The 25,703-nt window shown below is 37.2% G+C and overlaps 1 protein-coding gene across 1 annotated transcript in view; it reads right to left on the bottom strand.

The window, feature by feature from the left end:
- PCDH15 (protocadherin related 15) overlaps positions 1 to 25,703 on the bottom strand; it is a 945,519-nt gene that overhangs the window by 216,309 nt on the left and 703,507 nt on the right. Inside the window, exon 22 of the mRNA XM_075216373.1 lies at positions 15,181 to 15,297. Coding sequence (XP_075072474.1) covers positions 15,181 to 15,297 — 117 coding nt within the window. The remainder of the gene's footprint in view (positions 1 to 15,180; positions 15,298 to 25,703) is intronic.

Here is a 25,703-nt window from a genome sequence, read left to right as displayed (position 1 = left end):
CAGCTGCCGGAGCTCCGGCAGCTGTATGACAGGTCAGTGTAACAGTGATGTGTTTACATCTCACTGTTACAACACAGGAGAGTTTGCCAAACACAGGAGAGTTAGCTAAACTCGGGAGTGTTTACATCGCTCAAAATCGCCAGAGATGACCAGCGATTTTGAACATGAGTGTCAAAATCGCAGCTTGATACATTTCCATTTTTTTTAAAAAAAATCGCGGGTAAACCCGCGATTTGCCGCGATTTCAACACGCTGGCAAACTCGCACTTTGATACATTTACCCCCAGATATGTTTACACATATTAATAAGGTCACCTCTAAGGTGGTTTTTTGGCCACAAAAATTATTTATAATTTAACCCTTCCATTCATGTTATTAATGAGGTTGCCCACTTCTGAAAACCTGTTCAGCTCTCTTATGTCCTCCTTAAAATAAGGTGCCACTAATGTACTTTGCAGCCACTGTGCTGCTATTCAGTTTTCTGTCTACTGGGATTGTGCAGACTTATTGAGAGCAGGCAGGGCTGTCATGGTGATACCCCATTTTGGTCAACAGATTGGACAAAACATTATTTTATTTCATTGTTATGAAAAGTCTACTTATCCTAGACATATCCAATTGTTACCCTCTTCATTAGTGGATGCAATGTTAAATAAACATTTGACTATATGTAAAAGGGCCCTGAATTTACTTGCACTCAAATTGTATTTTCCAGCAGCAAACAGAAAAATTTAAACTTGCTTTTAGGATTCACGTTAATTTCGGAAACAGCTTGATCTCAACTAAATTGTAGCAGTACATTTCTGCACTTCAGTAATCTTTTGTGCTCCAGCTAGACCAAAAGCTTCAAATTACATTTGTGCACTTTAAAAAAGTGAAAACGCAAGATGAAAGTACACACACACACACACACATATGGCTTTTATCCTAAGAGTATATTATTTCAATGCATACAAGCAATAAGAAAATGCATTAACAATTGGTCATTTACAAGAACTCTGTCTAATATATATTGAAAACAGAGCCAAGTAACATTTCGGCCCCTTAGAATTTACTTATGGCACATAATGTAGGAACATTATGCATAAGGTTGATTGTAGTGCTAACAGTTCAATTACACCCCCTGCTAATAGATTGCTGCAAAATAGCTGTTTGGAGGTTTCAGCTTTGTGAGGAGGCAGCCATAATTATATGACATCCATCAGTGGCATCATCCCGCTTTAATAAAACATGAGTTTTCTGCAGTTTCAAAACTACAGGCTAAAACTTTGATTATAGCAGACTTCTCTTTGTACCTCTACCCCCCACCCAAAACAATAAATCAAATAAATCTAGCATTGTATAATTTGTGATTCTGTTAATAATGAAAAGCCTTACAGAAGACATTGCTTTCATGCTATAATATCAGTGATCTTTCTCAGGTCCTTAACAATGTTGTTTTACAGCATTATATCTTTTTGTTATTTTACATTTTAAATTAAAACAAGGACCTAGAGAGAACTAATCTGCATAGAAAAAACTTACAATTGAAGTGCACTGTATGGGTGTAAACTGCCTATCACTTTAGTACTAATCCTTTCATTAAAGAAAACATTTTCATTTTTACTCCTCTAAAACTGCTCGGTTTAGCCTCATTCAACTTCTTCTTCTTCTGGGGATTAAGACCCACAGACAAGAAAATGGTTTGCGCCACCCTAATCCGTTCAGGCCTGCCAAAATGACAGTTATTCTCAAACAGACCAGAAGTATAACACCTTTTGCTCCAGTTGCAGTAGAAGTTTCCATATACCAGACATGCTGGATCTTGCAGTTTCACAACAACTGGAGGGCAACAGATTACATAATGTTAGTTTGCTTAAAGCACAAAATCCCATAAAAAAAGCAGGTGTGTTTTTTCTAACATAAATCACTGTGACAGGCTATAAAAGATTATTGGTGTTTACCACTTCCCCTTGTTTTTTTTCATCAGACTGCCATTATTAATTTAGGATTCTGAACTACCATGGCAACCACAGTCACATGGCACAATGTAGTAAGCAGAGAGGCTTTGGAAGGACGTTCTAAGATTTGTTTGTACTGTGACATTCTCTTCTCCCTTCTCAACCATCACATGAAATGCTGAGAGCTGTGAGCATGTATCTGTGTAGCAGACTGACCGCATCTAACCCTGTTTGTTTGCCAACTAAAGATCCTTTGAAAAGGAGTTAATGGTTTGAAGGAGGATAGCTAAGAAACACGATGCATGCTTAAAAGGCACTTAGCATGCTATTTAAAGAAAAGGAAAAAAATTTGATTGATGTGGGATTGCTGCCTTCTGTTCCTCTAAGTTTTATTAAAAATGCTGTACTCACTACTGGTCTGAGGTACCACTAGCGATGATCAAAGATGTTTAGTATCGGTTTAATATCACTGAGCACCAGAATGTCAAAAGAATGTGCGGAGTCCTGATTGGAGGAACTCATATTAAAACAGGCACCACAGCGGCACAGAAAATGTCCATGCATGGATAATGCACTGTAATTGAAAGTATAGCCTCTGGGTTGTCTGTTTGAAATATAAAGGCTGCAGTGTCAGCACTCAGGAGTAGACTCTTGAGGCTCTGCTTACCCTCCACCCCCTGGCTACTGAATTCAGACTCGCTAGCAAATATAAGAGAAAAGGTTAGAATATCTGTGCAGCTGGCAAAACTCCCAGGGTCCACCAGGCCATAAGCATAGGTCACCTAACAGGTCATTTGGCAAAATCCAAGATTGCAAGTTTTTTTCCCTTGCAACATTTATTTGGCTGCAAACTCAGTGTATGTGAGCATTATTGTTTTAACAGCGTAAATTCAAGCATGACCTTTTAATTGTATATATCACGACAAAGGAAATATCATTTCCTTTAGAAATCGATATACATCATATTTTTTCAATTCCTATGTACATTTGTTGTGCAAATATATTCAACTATAAATGAGCCCTGCAATTTGCAAGTCACAAATAAGAGTTATACATTTGAACAAGGAAGGGGATGGTGCAAATGGTGTGTGTGTTAAGCATACCACTGCAATTAGACTATTAGTATTTCAACTTGTAAATGACAGACAATGAGCAGTGATTTTTGGTTTTAATTGTCCATCATCTAAATTGGAAAACAAATGAGTATTGATAATATGTTTTAGAGACATAGGTATAAATGATTCCTATTTAATTAATAAAACACTCAACACCAGGAACTAACAAACCACCCCTGAGTATAAGCATTTTTCTTGCTGTCTTCAAGTGGAATCTTGGAAACAAGCTAAGGTTGTTGTGTGTTTTTTTATCATGATATACCTGCAGTCCTCTAGGCTTTTCTTCCCCTCATCACTCACCAGAGCCGGATTTAGACCACATGAGGCCCTAGGCAAGATACTGGTTTGGGGCCCCCTCCCTGAAAAAATCTATAGCACTATAGTTTTTTAGCATAACATATACCCCTGGCTGGAAGACTTTAGCCCGGGGGGGGCAAGCACATAGCACTGGCCCATAAGTAGCCGCCCATTTTTAAAGGGTGGTTTCACCTCCAGCCCTGGGAGGCCCCTCTTGGGACCGCTGGGCCCTAGGCAATTGCCTAGGTTGCCTAATGGTAAATCCGGCCCTGTCACTCACAACAACAAATTTGGCAGACAGTCAGCACCTAGGCAACTACAGAAGCAAAGTTGAAAAAAGGTTGATATATTTAGGAAGGAGGTTCAACAGAGAAGCACAGTCAAATTCGAAAGGTGTAATAAGATAATGGTCAGTGGACACGGTCTTCAATATATCAGGAGCTATGGTAATCATCTTAAACTCCTCCTGCTTGGCTGCTGGCGGGAAGGGGGGGGAATTGTGGTTGTACTTTAATGACAGTGATTTGCATATTAATTTATTATCAAATAATTGCTATTGCATAATTTTATGTTTTGGATTTACTTACTTCAGTTTTCATAATTCGTTCACTACTCGTTACAAAAATGAAACTTTGGTATATCAAAAAAACAGTAAAGTATATGGGAAACTAAGAACTAATTATTAATATAAATTTATGGCTGACAATATAATATCCTTGGAAAGGTTTAGAAATATTTTATAACTAATTGGAAAGGAGTATAAATTATAATGTATATTAAATGTAATTGTTTGAATTTGGGCTTGCTGTATGTTATAAGAATGTTACTTTGATTTAATTAGGTTTAATCTAAGGGTATCCTTGGAATAAAGAGCTATAATAATAATATGAAGTCACTATTAATTTTTTAGAAATTAGTTCTAGTGTGGTACTAAGACAATACAAATATTACCATAACAGTTGTTGAGGTCACTGTCACTATGCAGGTTATATAGATTATAGAATATGTTTTAAAGGGCCATCTAAAATGCAATATGTTATAAAAGTAAACAACATCATATAATAGTCACCAATTATAAAATAGGTTCCATACTATAAAAGAGATAGGTACTTGACACTATTTACATTTACCATGCATCTAAGGGCAGCAGAGTTACAAGTGTGTATGTACTGTACATAACATGTACTTTAAAAAGTCCTGATTTTCGAGGAGCTACACTAATTCTATTAAAAGGAGTATAGTGGTTTTTGCCAAATACGCACCTATAGTTTTTTCTTTTTTTTGCTGTATGGTTGCACTGCATACTCAGTGGCAGATCCAGAGGAAATCGATTGGGCAATTGCCCCCCGCCCCCTTAGAAAGGGTGTGCAGCCCGTGGCCACACACTATGTGAAGGTCTGTGTCAGTAGACAAGCAGACAAAGAATCCTGCATGGCCACTCTAATTGTGTTTTAAACATATTTAAACAATGATATTGTTTGAGCACTCGAAAGCTAGTTGGGCCTCCCAAGTGGCATTATGTTTATTAACAGTTTCAACTTCTTTGTTGCTTCTGCTAAATACAGTAACACAAATTGTAATTTCCAAATTCTAGATTTCCTGGCAGACAACTTCCCAACATCATATATCATTAATTATTATTATAGCAGATTTGTAAGGCGCCATAGTGCTCTGAAGCGCCTTACAGTAGGGAAACAATACATTCATAAAACAGGGACATAAAAGGTAGACAAAATGAACGTGGACATGAAAACAAAGGCTACTGCTCACTAGAGATCTTACATTCTAATTGGAAGACTGCACAGCTGAAACAAGAGGAGAGAGTTTGGCTTAGAGTGGAGATTAGGGACAGCTGTGAGTGTGTATTAGTTGTAATAGTGTTATCTGGGATAAGGTCAACTCTATAATTGAGATGGGTTTTCAAAGAGCGCATAAAAGATTTGAAGGCTTTGGGAAAGTCTGGTTGAGCGTGGTAGGGAGCAGCATGGGAGAAGTCTTGTAGGCGGGAGTGAGAGGTGGTTACCAGAGACGAGACAAGACGGAGTTCAATCTAAAAGGTCATTCTAAAATGGGGTGGGAGGGAGAGTATTTTGATATGAGATTTTAAAATGCAGGGGTAGTGTTGTTTATGGCTTTGTAGGTAAGGGTGAGTAATTAGAATTTGATACTAAAGAACACAGGGGGCCAGTGTAGGGATTTGCAAAATTGTGCAGCAGATGTGGAGTGATTAGAGAGGATGATCAGTTTTGCAGAAACATTTAGGAAAGATTGAAATGGTGATATAGGTGTGTCAGGAATGCCAGATAGCAGGAGGTTACAATAATCAAAACGGTAGATGATGAGACATTGGATACACGTTTTGGTAGCATGTTAAGAAAAAAAAGGGCATATTCTGGCAATGTTTTAAGGTGGAGTCGACAGAACTGGGAGAGAGTCTGGATGTGAGGAATAAAGGAAAGGGAGGAGTCCTGTGTGACACCAAGGCAGTGGGCTTGGGAGACTGAGGAAATTGTGGTGTTATTGACAGTTAGGGTGAATTGAGGGCAGGTGATGCCTCTGGCAGGAGGGAAAATAATAAGCTCTGTTTTGGACATGTTGAGCTATAGGTAGCAGTGAAACATCCATGTGGAGATAGCACGAGTTAGAACAGAAGGAGAGAGGTCAGGGGAAGAGATATAGATTTGGGTGTCATCAGCATGGAGGCAACCAGGAAAGAACTGTGTCTCGAAGACCAATGGAGTAATGGGTGTGTAGGAGAAGAGGGTGATCAACAGTGTCAAAAGCAGCAGAAAGGTCCAGGAGAATGAGTATGGAGAAATGACCTTTACATTTTGCAGTAAGTAGATCATTGATCACTTTTGTGAGAGCAGTTTCAGTGAAATGTTGGGGGCAGGAGCCTGATTGCAGAGAGTCGAAAATGGAATAAGAGGAGAGGAAGTGAGACAGGCTTTTGTACACTAATCGAACAAGTAGTTTGAAGCCAAAGGGGGCAAGAGAAATAGGGCAGTAGTTGGAGAGATAGGCTGGATCGAGAGATGGTTTATTTAGAATTGGTGAGATGAGCGCACGGAGGATGGAAATGTGCCAGTGGAGAGAGACAGATTGAAGAGGTGAGCTTGAGGTTGGTATGCAGTGGAGGAGAGGAAGTGGAGAAGATGGGAGGGAATAGGGTCGAGGGGACAGCTTGTAGGACTTCAGAGACTTCACCTTCAGTTACTAGAGAGAATGAATTAAAGGGTGGATTGGTGTAGGTACAGGTGGGTAGAGTGAGAGAAGTGAGTGGAATTTGGTATGAAGAAATATCTTGTCGAATGGTGTCGATTTTGTCTTGAAAATAGGTGGCAAAATCATGGGCTGTGAGGAAGGAAGGGAGAGGAGGTGCATGTGGGCAGAGAAGTGAGTTGAAGGTGGCAAAGAGGCAACACGGGTCAGAAGACTGGGCGGATATTAGAGGTTTGAAGAACGTTTGTTTGACAATTGAAAGGGCAGAGCTGTAAGATAAAAGAATGCCTTTACAGTGGAGGAAATCAGGAAAGGAACGAGATCTCCTCCTTTGGCCATCTGCAGTGCGGGAATAGTTTTGCAATAGCGGGTCCGTTTGGTGTGCCATGGTTGGGATTTGGATCATCAGAGACTATGTGTAGTAGCCAGAGCTGCATTCATTGTCTATACATATATATATATATATATATATATATATATATATATATATATATATATATATATATATATATATATATATGGTATATTATAATATATACACACAGAAGCAGGTGCTGATCCAATTCAGCATCAGCCCCTTATTCACTATCACTGACAATAAATAACCAACTCTTGTAATGACATCCACAATAATTTTTTTTCTAAATATTCTGCTTTGCTTATTTTAGTACTGTTAATAATTTTAAAAATGATGAGAGTCTTGTTTTATTGTATAATATTTTATATGCAGCACAGGCAAACACTGGCTTAAAACATTACTATATTAAGTGAGTGATAATAAAAAAGCAAGGTAAATTATAGTTTGCATTAAGTACATAGAACACAAAACACATTTGTGAATTATTCACACTCTTGATGAATTACTGCAATTAAACCTTGAATTACTGATTATTAGCTGTTGCAAGCAGAATTGATTGATATAGGGGTAATCAATGAAACTAAAGGTTGGCATGCATACCTTATATTTCATGTATACTGTATTCAAATTCTTAGATTTCCTCTCTGGTTATGATAGAAATGGAAAATTTGGATTTCAAAGTACTTGTTTGTATAAATTTATAATTAAAAACAATAATTTTATTTTATTATTTTCTCACAACAAGTTCTATAATATCTGCAGGAATGTAATGTTGATTTGCATATGCAAATAATGCTTGAACAGACTATCATAGGTTTTATTTCACTAACTTGCAATTAGTGACAAACCCTTCTTTCTTATTTTTGGTAGAATAAGTTCCATACTATAAGAATAGTTTCAGCCCTAAATACTATAGTATAGGTTTTATCCTGGAGCAACAAAGCTGTAGTGAGAGAAATAGAAGCTCTCGTTCCTAATAGCTCTATGTCCGGAGGCACAACAACTTACATCTTAGTATTCACACTTGGCACCCTTTGGAGGGGAAACACTACTCCAAGTTGAATGTCACTATCTAGGAAGACCACTGGAGTCCACTGTTAATTGTCCATAAGTTACAAGAGAAGATAATTTCTTTACTATCAAATGGCAGAATTATCCTAGGGACCTCCTACACAGTACCCACCAGCTTGTTTTCCTTTACAGTACAGTTTATACTATGGACAATGTAAACACACCGTCAGGTTAGGAATGTTGCCAACATTACCATGGGTGTGGCCTAATGTGTTGTAATTATTATTTCTGGAATGTTTGCAGATATTTAGGTATAGCAGGGCAATGGTACCTGAACGCGGGTTTATTAAATCACCTAAGCAAATAGTGGGTGAAATACGCACAATTTTTATTATACGGAACACCCCTTTTCCATGCTCCACTGGAAATTGATGTATGTAAATGGGATGGGTGTATGGATTACTCTCAGCTCTCTTTTTCAGAACAGTGCCTCCACCCAAATCTTGACACATGGCTTCTCTTCTGGGGAGTGTTCAGGACCAGGAACACCAAGGGAACCCTTGCCCACCACTCTATCACCACAAACATGAAAACACTTTAGCTTGACACAACAATGTAGTAGAAGTCAACCAGGCACATTTATTAGATGATAATTGGGCAGCTCTTTTTTGTATTTTATAGCAAAAATATATTTTTTGCATAAAATTATGACAGGGCATAGAACAATTCAACATAAAATAACAATGGTTACAATGTCAGAAATCAGATACATAGCAGCTCCAAAAATTTCCCTTATACCACTACCTTTACCTCTCACTTAGTGTATAGATGAGATACCTCTGAAACGATAATTACTCCAGCTGGTTTGATTGCATAACAGCCTGCAGCAGTATTTCCCTTCACAGCTTAACTTTTGTACAGATTATGCAATAATTGCACAGTATTTTACACAGTTTACATCACATTATACTACCCCCAAACCCTTTAAACATATAAATACACAATAATACTTTTAGCTCTCTTGTTGGTGCATACTGGTGATCCTGCACGGTCTATGTAGAAGCCTAAACTAGGCAGATCATCCTTTAGTTGGACACAGTACCTTACTCATATGCCTTTCAATAGAGACTTCTTAAATCTGTGGTGATCCAATTACCACTCTTGATGATCTACTTACTGCAAAGTGAAAGGGTCATCTCTCCATTCTCATTCTCCTGGACATCTCTGCTGCTTTTGACACTGTTTATCACCCTCTTCTCCTACACACCCTTCACTCCAATGTTCTTTGCGATACAGTTCTTTCCTGGTTCACTTCCTACCTATTGAACTATTTCTTTAGCATTAACTCTGGCACATCCTTCCCTCCTCTCCCACTATCTGTTGGGGTCCCACAATGCTCAGTTTTTGGGCCTTTACTTTTTTCATTTGACACCTCTTCTCTTGGGGTGCTATTTGCATCATTCGGCACCTCTATGCTGATGATACCCAAATCTATATTTCTTCCCCTGACCTCTCCCCTTCTGAAATACCTTGTGTAGCCAACTGCCTTTCAGCTATCTCCACATGGATGTCACAACGCTACCTAAAGCTCAACATATCCAAAACAGAGCTTATTATCTTCCTTCCTGCCAGAATCACCACCTCCACTCAAATCTCCCTCACTGTCAATAGCACCACAGTTTCCGCAGTCTCCAAAGCCTGCTGCCTTGGTCTTGCACTTGACTCCACCCTCTGCTTTATTCTTAACGTACAGAATCTCTCCCATAACTGTTAATTCTACCTTAACAACATTGTCAGAAAATGCCCTTTTCTTACTAAACATGCTACCAAAACTCTCATCCATTCTCTCATCATCTCCCATCTTGACTACTGACCATCAGCAAATAAGTAATATAACCAGCTATACTTTACTGGAATGCCTCTCTCCAAAGTCATTCTCTCTCTCTCTCATTATTGTTCCTTGAAGTGGCCAATAGTCCTTTAGGCTCCCACCACTAGAACTGTATGAATTGGTTGTTTTATGACATCTTTGGGCTTGCTATTTAGTGTATGAAAAGTGTAATTATTTATAACTAGCATTCGCAATGTGCAAACGCTACATAAATAATACCGTAAACGTTCTCATGCAATTGCAAACAGAATAATACAAAATGCATTGTAATTTAAATTTTGGAAACATTAATTAGTCTCTTCACCTCTTTATATTTTATATGAAAAGATAGAAAATATGTTAAACATATTTAAATGTTACGTTAATAATTACATTGTGTATTAATCACATCACAACAGATTGTAGTGTCCAGAAATTATTAATTTCCACCTTCGTCCATTTATTAAACTTCAACACACCCTGCATCAATATCTCTCCTATTGTAAAAATCTTAAAAATTGTAAAAAAGTCTTTTTTGTTCTTACTTCACTACATCTGCCCTTCCCTCTCCCAGTCCCTTCACTCACAGCAGTCAGGAATGTGCTAATAAAGATGCTCCATAAGATATACACAAATTAGCATGGGATTTCTCTGTGTACAATACTTCTACAATACAATTACTGCATTATAATATACCAATGCAAAGGATAATATTATATTTATGAGTCCAGCTGTCATCATTTAAGAATATGTACAATAGAAAATCATCAAATACATGTATACACGGTTAATACAATATAATACAGGCAATGTTTACCAGATTTTGTATGAGAGTGGGTGTCCAGCAGGCGAAAACCCTGACACCCCCATCTCGTCACAGTATGCAATTATCATATTTTAATTTTTTTGGGAGTCTTGCAGGTATACCTATATCAAAAACAAGGTACCAGAAGCAACATCCATGTTTTCTGGCAGAGATACTTTACCAGGATCAGAAGTCTGCAGGTCCTTGGTGCTAGCTGTGTTCCCCGTAGAATCTTTTTAAAAAATGTTTAGCCTTCTCTGTGTAAATACTGCCATGTAAGAATCTGACTATAGTATAACAAAGGTACTGGGATTTTTAGTTTCAACAGCCATTCATCAAATGACTGCAGGTCATAGAATGATTTTATACTGTTTATGATTTAGAAAAAGAAAATATAATGTCCACACATTTATTTTAAATAGATTTTCTACACTCTACTTTAAAGTAGGGATCCTACATAGAATATTTTTTATTCTTTTAATAGAAGGTGAAGTACCTTTTATCTGATATTTTATTTGCTCTCTTCCTACAAAGCATTATCTCATTTTCAAAAGCTCTCTGGGTGGAAAACAAAACAGGCTGTATGAAACAGTCAGTCTGCTACACAGGCTCTCAGCATGTCATGTGCCGGCAGAGGAGGGAGAAGGAGTATGTCACAGTGCAGGGACAGCTTGTAGGCGTATTCTGAAGCCTCTCTGCTCACTACATCATGTTGTGATTGCACCTTGAAAAAGGTACCAGAAGATAAATTCCCCTTTTCAATGTGCAATCAAGACTGTTTGATGCATATATCAGGTACAAACATAAATATTTGAGCAACAAATTATGTTCTGAATCTTAAAACTACAAGAAACAACAGCAACATTTCTCGGTTCCTTCCACTGCGCTGCATTCTCTGCACACAGAGACAATTTAATAATTCAATCAGCTGCTGAGTCTCATTCTGTGCCACACAAGCTTAACATTTTAATTTATTCCATGTAAACTTAACTACAAAGGATTTTTTGTGTAAAGCTTATCCAATCAAGGCTGTTAAACGTAAACTGTTTTGGGAGAAATTTACAAGACACATTTTCAAAATTGCTCTAAATTAAAAGGAAACATTTTGCTTTTCAATCATCCAATAAGATGAGTAAGAATGTTTTAAAAATTAAAAATTGTTTTATCCTACAAAATATGCTAATTAGAATTATATGGTTTTAAAACCTGATACACAACATTTACTTAAAATTGAAATGAGACACAATGAAATATGTACACTCAAAATAATAGCGGTACGTTTTACTTTACCAATCCAGCAAGGTAAAGAAGATCAATTCAAATGACTATAAATATATTATTATGTTAAACAGTAAGGGCCTGAGTATTAAGGAGAGCAAAGCATAAAAAAGAAGTAACTTTGCACCTGGGCAAAACCATGTTGCATTAGAGGGGGAAGTACATTTAAAATGTGGGGACAGATTTATAGTTGTGGTAGGGCATGTCCTAGATCAATTGTAAATTTCAGTGTAAAAATAAAGCCATCAAGCATTTGTGTGCTAGATGAAAAAAACAGCCAATATTTAACTTATGTGCAAAAAATAAACTAATATATACCCCTTGCATTGTAACATGGTTTGTCCCAGAGAACATTTACTCCTTCTTTTGCCTTACTTTCCTTAATGACTCAAGTCTTTCTAGTAACATGGATGTTTTCAGGCTATCCAGGAATCCACAAGAGAATATTCCATTTTTTTTTATCAATTTATGCTACATAATAGTTACCATGTAATCTTATGTAAGACAGTTATTAGTCACAATGAACATCTTTGCATTGACTACAGCAGACTTGTGGATGAACGGTTAATGTAAAAACCAATGAAACAGCATGAACTTCCTCACATACAGTGCTGGCATTTGTTTTTACACTGTATATTTTAAGCCGGACACCTTAAAGCAATACTTCTCAAAAACTTTGCTCAATTGTTCCTTTTACTTCAGCATGTCTTAAAGCAGATTTATTATTATTATTATTACCATTTATTTATATAGCGCTACTGATTCCGCAGCCCTGCCCTATTGGAGCTTACAGTCTAAATTCCCTAACATACACACACACACACACACACACACAGACAGACAGACAGAGAGAGAGACAGGCTAGGGTCAATTTGATAGCAGCCAATTAACCTACCAGCATGTTTTTGGAGTGTGGGAGGAAACTGGAGCACCCGGAGAAAACCCACACAAATATGGGGAGAACATAAAAACGCCACACAGATAAGGCCATGGTTGGGAATTGAACACATGACCCCAGTGCTGTGAGGCAGAAGTGCTAACCACTGAGCCACTGTGCTGCCCAACACATGAAATAACCAAGATATTATTGCCCACATTCAATAACATGTTTTACTTAGCAACAACTAGCATATTTGATAACCCTCTATGAGAAGCAAATATCCTCAGAATAAAAATATGTGTTTAGAAGTACGTAGTGTACAGTAAAAAATTAAATTGTGTGCAGATTTTAACACACTGCACAACTTTTAGATAGCAAAGGAAGCAACATGTCAATTTAAGACAAATGGGTCTATTTATTACTAGAATTCTAATCACGGTAGTACATCATTTTTAATTTAGAAAAATTTATTTCTAGTATCTTCTACAAAAATATTGCACTGGTAGCTGAGCGATGGTAATACTGGCCTGGTAATATTGGTAATACTGGCCTGGAACAGTAATAGTTAACTTACCGCATCGCTGGGCCTTTTCAGATTTACTTGTTAGGGTTCCACATGCAAAAACATGGTGAAGCCATTGTCAGTGAAATTTACCACTGCCAGGGTTATTGCTGGAGATAACAATGTTTTCTCCGGAGGTAACTCCTTTTATGTATCAACCAAACTAATGACAAACCCTGGTGCTTGGGAATACAACCATGGTCACCAGCTGGGCTCCTCGCCCTTTATTAAGTCTGCCCCACAGTGGGCTGTTGGAGTCACAGGGACTTTGCTAGGTGTATAATCTTGCCAAGGAAAGAATCCTCAACACAGTAACTGTCCCTGGGAAATGTGTGTGTGTCTGGTAGCCATAAAGTAATCTGAGTGAGTATGTGTTGAAACATTTCATAAAAATTCAGTGAGAGCACTGGCTACACTAACAATAATCTCCTTTTTCGCTACATCAAAGATTTAAAATTGATTACACCACTGTTGCTTTTAAGAAAACTCAGAATGTGACAACTGCTTTGTCTTCACTACTAAAATTCACATTGGATTCATTAGCTGGGACCATATGTGATTTCATTGGTGAAATCGCAGAGGCTTCTTCTCCATGGGCTTTCCCCATTACTAGGAAATGGCAAAAACTTTGACTTCAGCTCAATATTTATTACATTTTGGCTGTGAGCTTTGCAACAGCAGGAAATACCTTGTGGAAGAGGTTGACCAAAGAAACATGTAAGCAGAACATGTGATTCTCACTTCCTTCCCTGGAGAACCTCCTTGACCATGTATGCCCTATAGCATAATGATAAATATTGCAATGTGTCTTGGGTTTTCTACCTTTATAAAGGGTAACTATGAAGGTGTATATATGACAGCAGATTGTGAATCAGCAATTAAGAGGTGTGGTGGGAGTCAAAGAACAGCTTAATTGGCAATGGAATGTACATTATGTGGATAGGACCAGTGTTTGAAGTGGGCTAGTATACAATGGTATATACAATAGTATGATCATGCCATAGCACCACTTTTCCTACTGATTTTAACTGCTCTGACTGTAAAATGATCAAATTCCATTAAGATCAATCTTCCATAGCACCACTTCTAAATTTCCATAATGCCACTTCAAAGTTTTCATTTCCGCCACTTATAGAACTCTTTGCGATATACTTGAAATACCAAAAGTTAGGTATTGTCATTTGTGAACTGAAGGTAAGTGCTGTTAGGTTATATAAATATTGAAGACAAGGCTTTGCAGCATGCAATGTTTTGTGAGGTGCATGAATAGAAAAAGAATATAATAGAACATGAATTATACATGGTAAGCTCAGGGCATTATTAGACAGCAATAGTAAATATAGAGCAAAAGAGACATAGAACTGCAAATAAACAACAACCAGTCAGTGTGAAGTATGTAGGCTCTCTAAAGTGTACTGTATGTTGGTATATATATATATATATATATATATATATATATATATATATATATATATATACATATATATATCATGTAATTCTACATTTTCTTAACATAATTGTTGTATCAGTAATTATCGTTTTTTACCCTCTTGCATATATTATACAATCACACACATATACATTTACTTTCCTGTTACCAACATTAACAGATGTCAATTCCTTTTGCTTCAAAATAGCAACACATATTTGAGTTGGCCTAGTAGTATCAAAATGCAGTCTGAACAATAATGACAAGCAATAGGCAAACATCAAAAATGTATGAGGACTACTGCTGTGAGACTCTTAATAATCATCTTAGAGGCTTAAAGACCTGGGTCATTTATGAGGGTTAAAGAGGTTTCTCACTTGGTATAAGTATGTTAATAGAAGCATTTGACTTACCAGAGGATCATGATCTTCAGCAGTAACTGTAACAATGAGAGTGCCCTTAATGGCATCTGGAGCTACCATTCCCCAATAGAGAGCTTTGTTAAATACCGGCGAGTAATCATTCATATCCTGAAAAATAGAATTAAAAGTTGTGTTTACCCGATACAGTAATGGAATCTTCAATGTGTGCTCATTCACCTCCCTTACTATCGTAAAACCCATTAACCAAAGTCAGCCTGCAGCACTCCCAATCCTATTACCACATGTAACACTGGACAACAGGGGAAAATATAACATTTGCAATACTGCTTAAATGTAATATGAAGCATTAGGAATTTAACAGCACCTTGGAAGATAAAATTTCTAGATAAGCAGATTCTTCAATGATACTCAAATTTTATTAACCAGTAGTTGTTTGGATTGGGATATGTCGAAATGAGATATATTTAACCCCTTCATTGTAAAGAAAAGGTGGGACTAGTCCTGCACATATACCACTAAAGTGCTAATGATGAGTCACATTCATCCTTAGTACACATGATGCTCAAATAATTTTAAATCATAATTATTAGTCCTCCACCTATATGTCCTGCTGGTGGAAGCTGGGAGAGAGGTGGCGCGTAAAGACATCCTCAGGTCGGTGGACGATAATGCCACTCCGGCGGTCGACCAATGCATGACAAGAAACTGTTTGTAGTGCAGGAGATGCCCAATCTCGCCCATCCTTGCACCAATGGTCACAGGGCACTCTTGTTTGGATTGTAGCTCCTGAGAAGTTATTGTCTGGTAAATTGTTACAACGACCAGCGATGGGGGAGGACCTCCCCCATCCTGGCTTCAATTAACTCAGGGGTAACCTCATTTGAAAGAGGGAAATCACTTTTTTGTCCATTTTGTCAGGAGGTATAAGCAAACTAATGGTATTTTCAAAGTGTTCTGGGAAAAACCTAGGTATATTTTGTGTGGGTACTGCATAAACAAATTACTGATACTGATGTTGGAATGTGACCAGCTTAATAAAAGACTTAGAAAGGGTTAAAGTAAGCTTACAAAATTGTAATCTCAGTAGTGGTTTATAGATAATTCACACTTCTAGAATTATTTACCTTTAATATATGTATTTTCTATGTTTTTTTTTAAACATCTAACAGGAGTTAACTTACAGACTGTGGGCCTGAGTCATTAAGGAAAGTAAGGCAAGAATAAGGAGTAAATTTGCTCCTGGACAAACCGTGTTACAATGCAAGGGGTGCAAATTAGTTTATTATTTTACATGTAAGGAAATATTTGAAAGCTTTATATTTTATACTGAAATTTAAAGTTGATCTAGGACATGCCCAACCCCAACTATAAATCTGTCCCCACATTTTAAATTTACCTTCCCCTCCAATGCAACATGGTTGTGCCAAGGTGCAAAGTTAATCATTTTTTTGCTTTACTTTCCTTAACGAATCAGGCCTTATATCAGTTCTCATATGCTCTCTGTGTGGTGAGTGTTATGAGAATGCAACAAGGGTTTGCAAATATTTTCCACTGCAATCTTATTTGCATATCTGTTCAACCACAATTGATTATGTAAACATCATAAATAAAAAAATAGTGAAACATTTTAAAGACTAAAAAAATAACATTTATAGAATTACATTTTTATACTACATTAAATTAAATTAACATTTTACATACTATATATAGATTGCAGAAGGCAGAACAATTTTCGTTAACATGTGGCAATACATATTCAATTTTTATTCATTATATTATTAACTAACTGAAGTATCCAGCATTGCCCGGGTTTAAATCTTAAAGTTATTAAGTTATCAATGAGTTGGATGTATATGTGAACCTTTTAAAAATACTTAACAGCTTAGCAACTCTTTCAACACACCCATGAGGTGGCTGCCCAGTGTCGTTTTTGTTTTTATAATAAATGTCTTCCAAATCCATCCAGCAGAGGCCCAGAAAAGGCTCCCAGGGTCAAAGTTATTCCCAGCATACACCAACAGAAGATCCGACTAGGAGCTCAGCCCCCTAAAATGTCTTCTGGGATCCAATATTACCAGTCTGTGAAGTTTTTGTCCAAATCCATCTAGTGGAAGGCTCAGAACAGGCTCCCGGGTCAAAGTTCTGCCCAGCATATACCAACGAGAGGTCTGACCGGGACTCATAACCTCACTACAACCTGGCCAGGATCCGACTGGACCACCTTGTGTTGATTTTATCAAAATTGGTGCAGGGGTGTTTGAATGCAGGCTCAAATAATTCTCTCCAGGTCAAAGCTCTGTCCAGCATACAGCAAAGGGAGGTCTGGCCAGGAGCCTAACCCCCCCCCCCAAAAAAACCTAGCCAGGATCCAACTGGACCATCTCTTGTTGTTTCATCCCAATCAGGGGTGTCTGAATGCATAACCATAGAGTCAAACAAATAAACAGACCAATGAATTTTATACATAAGATCCAAGCAAGGTGACCCAGCGTTGAGGGGGTCTGATTTGTAATGTGTAGCACTATTTATAGATTATAAAAGAAAAATAGTATATAGCCCAAAAATGCTATTTAGAAAATAAAATTTGTTATTTTGCCGCATTGTCGTTATGTTGTGTTGTGGCGAGATTTCCTTCCAGTGGTCAAACAATTGTTTAGAACCAAAAAATTATGTTTTCAATATTTGTCACTATGTGGTCTAATAGGTTACTTTTTTGATACTAAATAACTATGTAACATTTGACAGCTTTACCTTGAGAGCTGTGGAAGATATTCACTAACATATAAGCAAACCAATGAATTTCTTTTTTATATATTTATAGATTACTCTTTATAAACACTTAGGGGGTATATTTACTAAACTGCGGGTTTCAAAAAGTGGAGATGTTGCCTACAGCAACCAATCGGATTCTAGTTAACATTTATTTAGTACATGCTACAAAATGATAGCTAGAATCTGATTGCTTGCTATAGGCAACATCTCCTGTAAGGCTTATGGAGGTGTGCATCTACCACACCTGACCAGATTCTCCTCTAGCCTTCAAATTTTTAAACTGCCTGAACATCTACCTCTTTATTAGCACCTAACCTACTGCCCACCTATTCTGCTCACACTTGTACACCCTTACAACTATCCCAAACTTCAGACAGAGCCACATTTGCCACTCTTGTCTCAACTGTGTCCTCCTCCCGCTAGGGAATCACTGTTTATTTTCATGTGTGCACTTATTTTGTCTACCTTGTATGTCCCTGTTTTAAGTATGTTCCTGATTTCCGCTGCCCAGGGGGATTTTCTAAGTGGTCAGTTACAAAATAACAAGTAATACTAAACATGGTATCAAATCTAACTAGTGGCTTAAATATTATGCTACTGTATGCAAACTACAACATTTACAATTTATCGTCTAGAGTAGTGTTTCTTAAACATGGTCCTCAGGATCCCTAACAGTGCATGTTTTCCATATCTCCTTGCTTTAGCACAGGTGTATTCATTACTGACTAACACATTGTAACAGATCCACAAGTGCTATTATTATTTCCTATGTGATCTGGAAAACATGCACAGTTAGGGGTCTTGAGGACTGAGTTTGAGAAACACTGGTCTAGAGTACTTTCAGACTATTATCTTCTTACAATTTAGAGAAGCAATGGACAACCTGTGTTTCACACAATACACTTAATTTTAAGAATGAAAAAACAGCCCCAAAATAACCTTGGCATGCCCACATCACACATCCCAGAATGCCCCTCTCTTACTCTGAAATTCCACCACATGCCACTCAGACCTCTCACTTGTCCAAAAAAACCCTCACATGCCCTTAGACCCCCACAAGCCCTCATAATCCACATGTACTCCAAAACACCCTAACTGAGAACTCCCCACATACCAGTCAGACCTTCTCTCGTACCACCCAGACTTCCCTACATTTCCCCACATAGCATTCAGACCTCAACATATGCCACTTCCACCTGCTTTACCTCACTTGCTAATTTATTGAAAATTATTTCTTTAACAGCTGGAGCCTGCTGAGAAGCCTCACCAAAATCTAAGTATTAATTCTGTGTAGTGTGTAACTAGTATCAACGGAACAAAAGTTTGTAGGCGCTTTCCTTAATTTTGACGCACAGTGAGCTGTTGGCTATGTTCCAATCCACTTAATTTATGGCTAGAACATTTTTTTGCTTTAATGCATTGAGATATGTCTTTTTTTCTTTTGCTCCTTCTTCCCATATGGGTATTAGCTCTTCCTGACCTATTTTGTTCAGCTAGGGTATGCTGCTTGTGGAGATTTGCACATTGGTTCTCCATTATCATATGTTGCAATTCCTAACCATTGACTGTTTATATCACCATATTTGGTTGTAAGATGCTTTAACCTTTTACATTTTTCTTCTAATTTTTTTTAATCTGGGGGCTGTAGTTATAAGGAAATATTCTGCTAATGATTGTTGTGTACAAATGGCACTTATCTGATAGAGCTGATGTCTATCATATGCTGATAATGCAGAATAGAAATCATTGATCAGTGAAGAGAAGTCTTGTATAAAAGGTTGATGACTTGGGCTGTAGTCCATCGCAACCAGACATGATTTATTTCTCACAGTTATCTGTTTCTAGAATTGTCACTCACTGTATTTTAAAGATGCCATTTTATTGGTGTCCCCAGTGCTCTACCCTTACAATAGCAAAATTGATATTTGACGTATGCCAATGACAGATCAAAGTGATTTTTAAATGACTTATGTCTTTTACCTAATAAATACAATGGTTGCTAGCTTATATCTGTATCTATTGTTTAAGAGTATATATGATATGTAGATCTGCAAAACAATCACTTTATAGTATGAGTTCTGGTGTGAACAAAATTAGAGTTTAATTCATTCACAGAAATAATACCTAGCAACCATGCTTTGGGCAGTTTGCCAGATTATCAGCATTCCCTTTCACAGAGCTGAATAACAGCATTATAATGTACAAGAATCTAACCCTTATCAGCATCATTCAAGCACACCTATTTATAACAATAATCTGCCTTGATAATGAGAGCTAATAATGCAGGAATGGCGGTCATTATTGAGACCTTTGTTTGTGCCATTTTAATTAATTAGGATTTATTATAGTCAGCCTATTCATACTCATCAGGAGAAAAGTCAGTCACTGGAAAAAACCTCACCATTTGCTTGAAAAATAGGGCTACGGAAATCAGTTAAAAACTGTAAAGGACACAGATTTAAGAAATTCTGCAGTATTAGTGTATATACTCTGTAATGCAGACTGCGACAACCTAACACAAGAGAGCGCGGTGTGGGTATTTTACCTCAGATTGGTATTGGCAGCCGTTGCCTTAGTTTCGGTATTTTAGTGCAGATAAAAATAAAACTGAGGCAGTAGCAGAACACTGAGATGTGTCTCTCTCTGAAGTTATTCACATGGATGGATATTGAAATATTGCCTGGACAATATTGTATTTGTATGTATATATTATTTTATAGCTTCCTCAATGTACAGATAGAGTCATCTTGAAGTGAAAGGCACACTCAGGAGCATATCATGACATACAATCTTTTCAAAAGGAAAAACATTACAAAACCAGATATATACAGTGTCAATTATCATTATATGTTGCAAATGGTTCGAGTGTCACCATTTAATGATCATTCTTTATGGTTTAGTGATCCACATGGTAATCTAACCTAATTACATATACAAAATATCATGAGTTTGTTCATTTTAAGAGTTTCTTCATCTTTCGAGAGTTTAACTCTTGACAGGGCCATATGGTGATTTGATATGGTGATTTGATTTTCCTGCTAGCTACAGGACTAATATTATTTGTACTTCCATATACACTGCTACACACTATTTTGGAAGACATTCCTATATTATATGGCTGCGGTCATTTAACATTTTCTGACTCAGAATGGTCTAACATGCAAAATGCACTGGAGGAGTACTCTACTCAGGGTGTTCCTTTAATGCAAATGAGGCAGCCTATTTGTGCATGTTAGGGGAGAGAGCGGTACCATTTGAGTTACCACCTCAGGCCGCAGAATGATTATTCTTACCCCAGTGTGATCAATGTTCTATAACCATACCAAATTTTGTCTCTTTGGTTAAAAGGATTGGGTAAAGTTATGATAAACAAGGTACATAAAGTTTGATGCCCGTTACCTCACCTAGAGCCATGGAATTTCATACATGGCGTAACTGGAGCGGTGGTGTGTTTGGAGTGTTCTGATGCTGGGGTAATGCTTAGGGCTTCTTCTTGCCAAATCATTGGTGTCTGGGGAAAATAAAATTTCCATACTAGTATTGTGAGCTATAAGTTGGGGACCTCAAAGCTGGGGGGATTTTATAAATAATATATACTCTCCCACCTAGCAGTGGAGACAGGGAAAGAAATATCCCCCACTCTAATGCTGGGGGCGGACTTTACAGACAGATATCAAGATTAGCATTAGGGATATTGTGGGTGATGATTAAGGTTCAGCTTTTTTAGTACTCTTTATTTGTAAAATTATTTATTAAATAATTGTTTTGCTAATTAATTTATCCAGGGCAGCACGGTGGCTAAGTGGTTAGCATTTCTGCCTCACAGCACTGGGGTTATTAGTTCAATTCCCAACCATGGCCTTATCTGTGTGGGGTTTGCATGCTCTCCCCGTGTTTGCGTGGGTTTCCTCCGGGTGCTCCGGTTTCCTCCCACACTCCAAAAACATACTGGTAGGTTAATTGGCTGCTATCTACATTGACCCTCGTATCTCTCTCTCTGTCTGTCTGTCTGTTTGTGTGCGTATGTTAGGGAATTTAGACTGTATGCTCCAATGGGGCAGGGACTGATGAGAATGAGTTCTCTGTACAGCGCTGCAGAATTGGCACTATATTAATAAATGATAATGATGATGATCCTATCCGGTTTATATTATAGGAAAACTGCCTGCAATTAGAAATGTAATTAAATGTTAAAATATGCATTATTTAAATCAATCACTGTAATAAAACGTGTAGGGACCCAGTTAGTAATATCCTCCAAGAACAATGGGGATGGGGAAAGAACTGTAGTTTTCCTGGTGCAGTGTGGACATGGGAAATAATAATAAGAACCCAAGATTTGGCATACAATGCCACGTCCAAGTTTCTACACATCAACATGCCTTTGGGGAATGAAGTAATTGTATACTTTTGTAAGGGTTACAAAGACCACTGATCAGTATATAGTAACAAAAATAAAAAAAATAATACCGGTAGTTAAAAACACACAGACCAGCCCTTTCCTGAAAATATATTCATTTAATTAAGCCCCTTAGTACTTACTTAATCTTAACCTTATTATAATTATGCAAGATACATGTCTTCATCATACCACAGGTAACCCAACAGAGGAACATATATTCATTCAGCATGGTCCAAAAATGTTTGAGGGGGCCAGCCTAGTATTGAGATGGTGCACAAAAAGAGATTCAAATGGCAGTGGTTAATATATATTATGCTAAGTAATCCATCTCACTCTATAAGTACAGTTACCCACCAGTGTTACATTTACATAAAACAATTGAAAGTGCAAAACGCATGTCAAAACGCAAGTAAACATTTATGCATTTGTGCATCCTTTTGATATGCAGTTAAAATGTGGTACACCCACAGTTAATATGACCTTGCAAAATTTCCCATCCATTTCAATAGTCCATTTATTTCAAAGGGTTTCCGCCATATAGAAAGCCCATGAATGAAATGATTTATCTATTGAAATAAATAGGAGAAGTACCTCTAGTGAAGAAACAAAAAATTATTTGAAACTATTGTCCAACCCTGCAGCTCTAAAATCCTTCATTAGCACTATATAGCCTGGGCTCTTCCAACTAAGAAAACAACATGGGGTATCTCTACTATATCGGAAATCCGTGCAAGGCTAGTTAGGCTGGTTTGTTTACACTACAATATGGAAACTTGCATTGTGAAGTCATTTTGTCATAATATGAACCAGTGGGTGTCAAAGGAGGAGCGTTAAAAAGAAAGTAGAGCTTCCTCTCCCAAAGACTACCAACCATACACTGAAAAGACTGGTGCTTTTCCTGACAACCTTGGCCTGTGGGTACTGGGGGGAAAACTTAGGACCCCTAGAGGGACATCATAGTGGCACCAATATAATGTTAAGAGGCCACTAAAACCCCTACCCATTATACAAGTATAATAGAAAGAAGTTAAAAAGGACACATTTTCAAAAAAATAAAATGTCAATAAATTAAACAATCCCCATACCTCACCTCTTTATTCCACCACCATAATGAAATGGTAATTCTCACAGATTGTAATCTAAAGTAAAATGTCTTTAGTTTGAAAACCCAAATGGGAAACTAATTCAGATTTTATGATTTTATTCCAAGAGGATATGTCCTTAATTTGTAATGCAAATCAAATGAGATCATCGTCTTGTAATCCACTGACATGAAATGTAAAAAAAAACCATGACATCAACTGCCGAAGATTGACAGTGATTTCAGTTGGCATGGATTTCCCTTTACCCGCCAACTTAGTCACAAGTGGTTTCCTGTGCCAGATGCAATGAGATTGGTGGTAAGACTCACAGGAACTCCATGCTTTAATCGCACATCAATAGAGTTTAACTGAATGTCTATTGATGAGCAGAATAAACAATTATCACTGCTGTGCAAATCCGTTGATATATATTTCTATAGGCCATCCATTTCAATGTAGTTTCTACATGTAGTGCACAACTCCATTGAAGTGAATGGGCTATAGGAATGAATAGTGGCTACAGATATCAATGGGAAAAATACAGCACAATGCTGAAGCCACTGGTTAATCCACTTGTGTAAACCCCTGGTGGGTATGTAATATGTGTTACCATAGAAAGGAATGGATTTCTTTAAGTGCTTTGAATTCACTGAGATAGAATAAGCAACATCCAAACACCCCACACAACACAACCATGCTGAGACGCAAGTGTGAGCGCAAATGGGTGTTTAATTGAATGGGTACTATTTTGACCTGTGGTTGCATGCTTTGCACCTTCCTTACAAAATCAAGTCAGATGCAGTGTTTAAATGACAGTGGGTAACTGGCCTAGGATGGGATGTATTAAGAATAAAATACAATCTTATAGGTCACTTTTTATTAAGAAAATCCATATAAATTTAGATTACCATTAAGCAGGTGGTGCTTCATTAGTAAGGTTCAAGTATTTTAGAGAAACCTTATTTTTATTAATTATATGTTGCCAAAAACGTTTACTTGTATGCAACATTTCCATAAGATAAATCCTTTAAATTAATTACTGTAATAAAGCTTAAATCTTTTGAACATTAAGGATGTCATGTCTTTTCTGTGTGTATTTTCAAATGGTTACTTCTCTGGTACTGTAAGCAGTATGGTATTTGCTGAGTTTACTCATATTAGACAGAAATTGATAAGGGTATTTTGTTTTATCCCTGGAGAAAACCATGCCTGGGTCACGTGATGATATATTCAGCAATAGCCCTGATAAAAATGAATACTTTCCTGCCCAATACCTGTGGAATGCTTCAGTGAGTTAGGAAAACGTCAGCCTTACAAGCTGTTCCACATCGCTAATGAACATCATAGTACAAATGTTCCCAACATGAATATTTGTATCTCTAACCTTTGTGAGCCTAACCCAGGTTATTCATTCATGGAGGTCTGAATGCGATATTTCTGTAACTAGCTGTAAAAAGAATGCACATACGCAACAAACTCTGTCTCCCATACAGAATTCAGTAGCAAAAATTCTGTTTATGAACACGCTAGCTAGACCTGAGTAGAATTCAAATGCAAACAGCATCCTGTGTATTGTGTTAGACTCAGAATGTCAAGGACTTTTCATTTTTTTTACCAGTTCATGTCTGCAGCTGACATTATTCTCTTGTAACGGACATGTTCTTTTATGTCCATTTTTGTTGTTGATTTTTTTATATCTACAAGCAATAATGAACAATTCATTATATCTGAAAACCATTCACTTTAAAGTGGTCAGGAGAGTGAAACTGTGCCTGTAATATTGAGTTCACTTGTGCATGCAGAGTGCATTTGCCTCATGATTAGTGCATATGAATGAAGCTACTAATGGCCAAGGAATAAGCTTTGCAACATAGAAAAAAATAATCTGAATAAGAAACAAAACTTGGATCTGCTTTTAGGTTTTGACAGATACCTTTTATCTGGCGCCTTTCTAAAATAAAATGAGGCAGTGCATTTTCATTTAAAAGAGTTTAAAGGTTCAGAGTAGCCAATAAGACCTCATTTACAGTCAAGCTTTCACCTCTGGGACTCAATTCAAATCCAGCCATGGCTGCAAAGACTGACAATAGCCCATTTGATTGCACCAAATATTAAGTGAAATGAAATTGCAACTGAGAGACACATTTATATAGCATGAATAGTTAAATATTTTATTTCAAACTTGTTTATAGTCACTGCAGAATTTCAGCTTTAAACATATACATAACCAAACGTAAATTACCCAGTGCACCAGCAGGAAAAGCACTTTGTCACTGCTCTGCAGAAGGTGAAATACT

Source organism: Mixophyes fleayi, chromosome 6, assembly GCF_038048845.1.
Source record: "Mixophyes fleayi isolate aMixFle1 chromosome 6, aMixFle1.hap1, whole genome shotgun sequence".
NCBI classification, from domain to species: Eukaryota; Metazoa; Chordata; class Amphibia; order Anura; family Limnodynastidae; genus Mixophyes; species Mixophyes fleayi.
The sequence above is the reverse complement of the archived record's forward strand: the minus strand, read 5'-3'. Positions and strand labels throughout refer to the sequence as shown.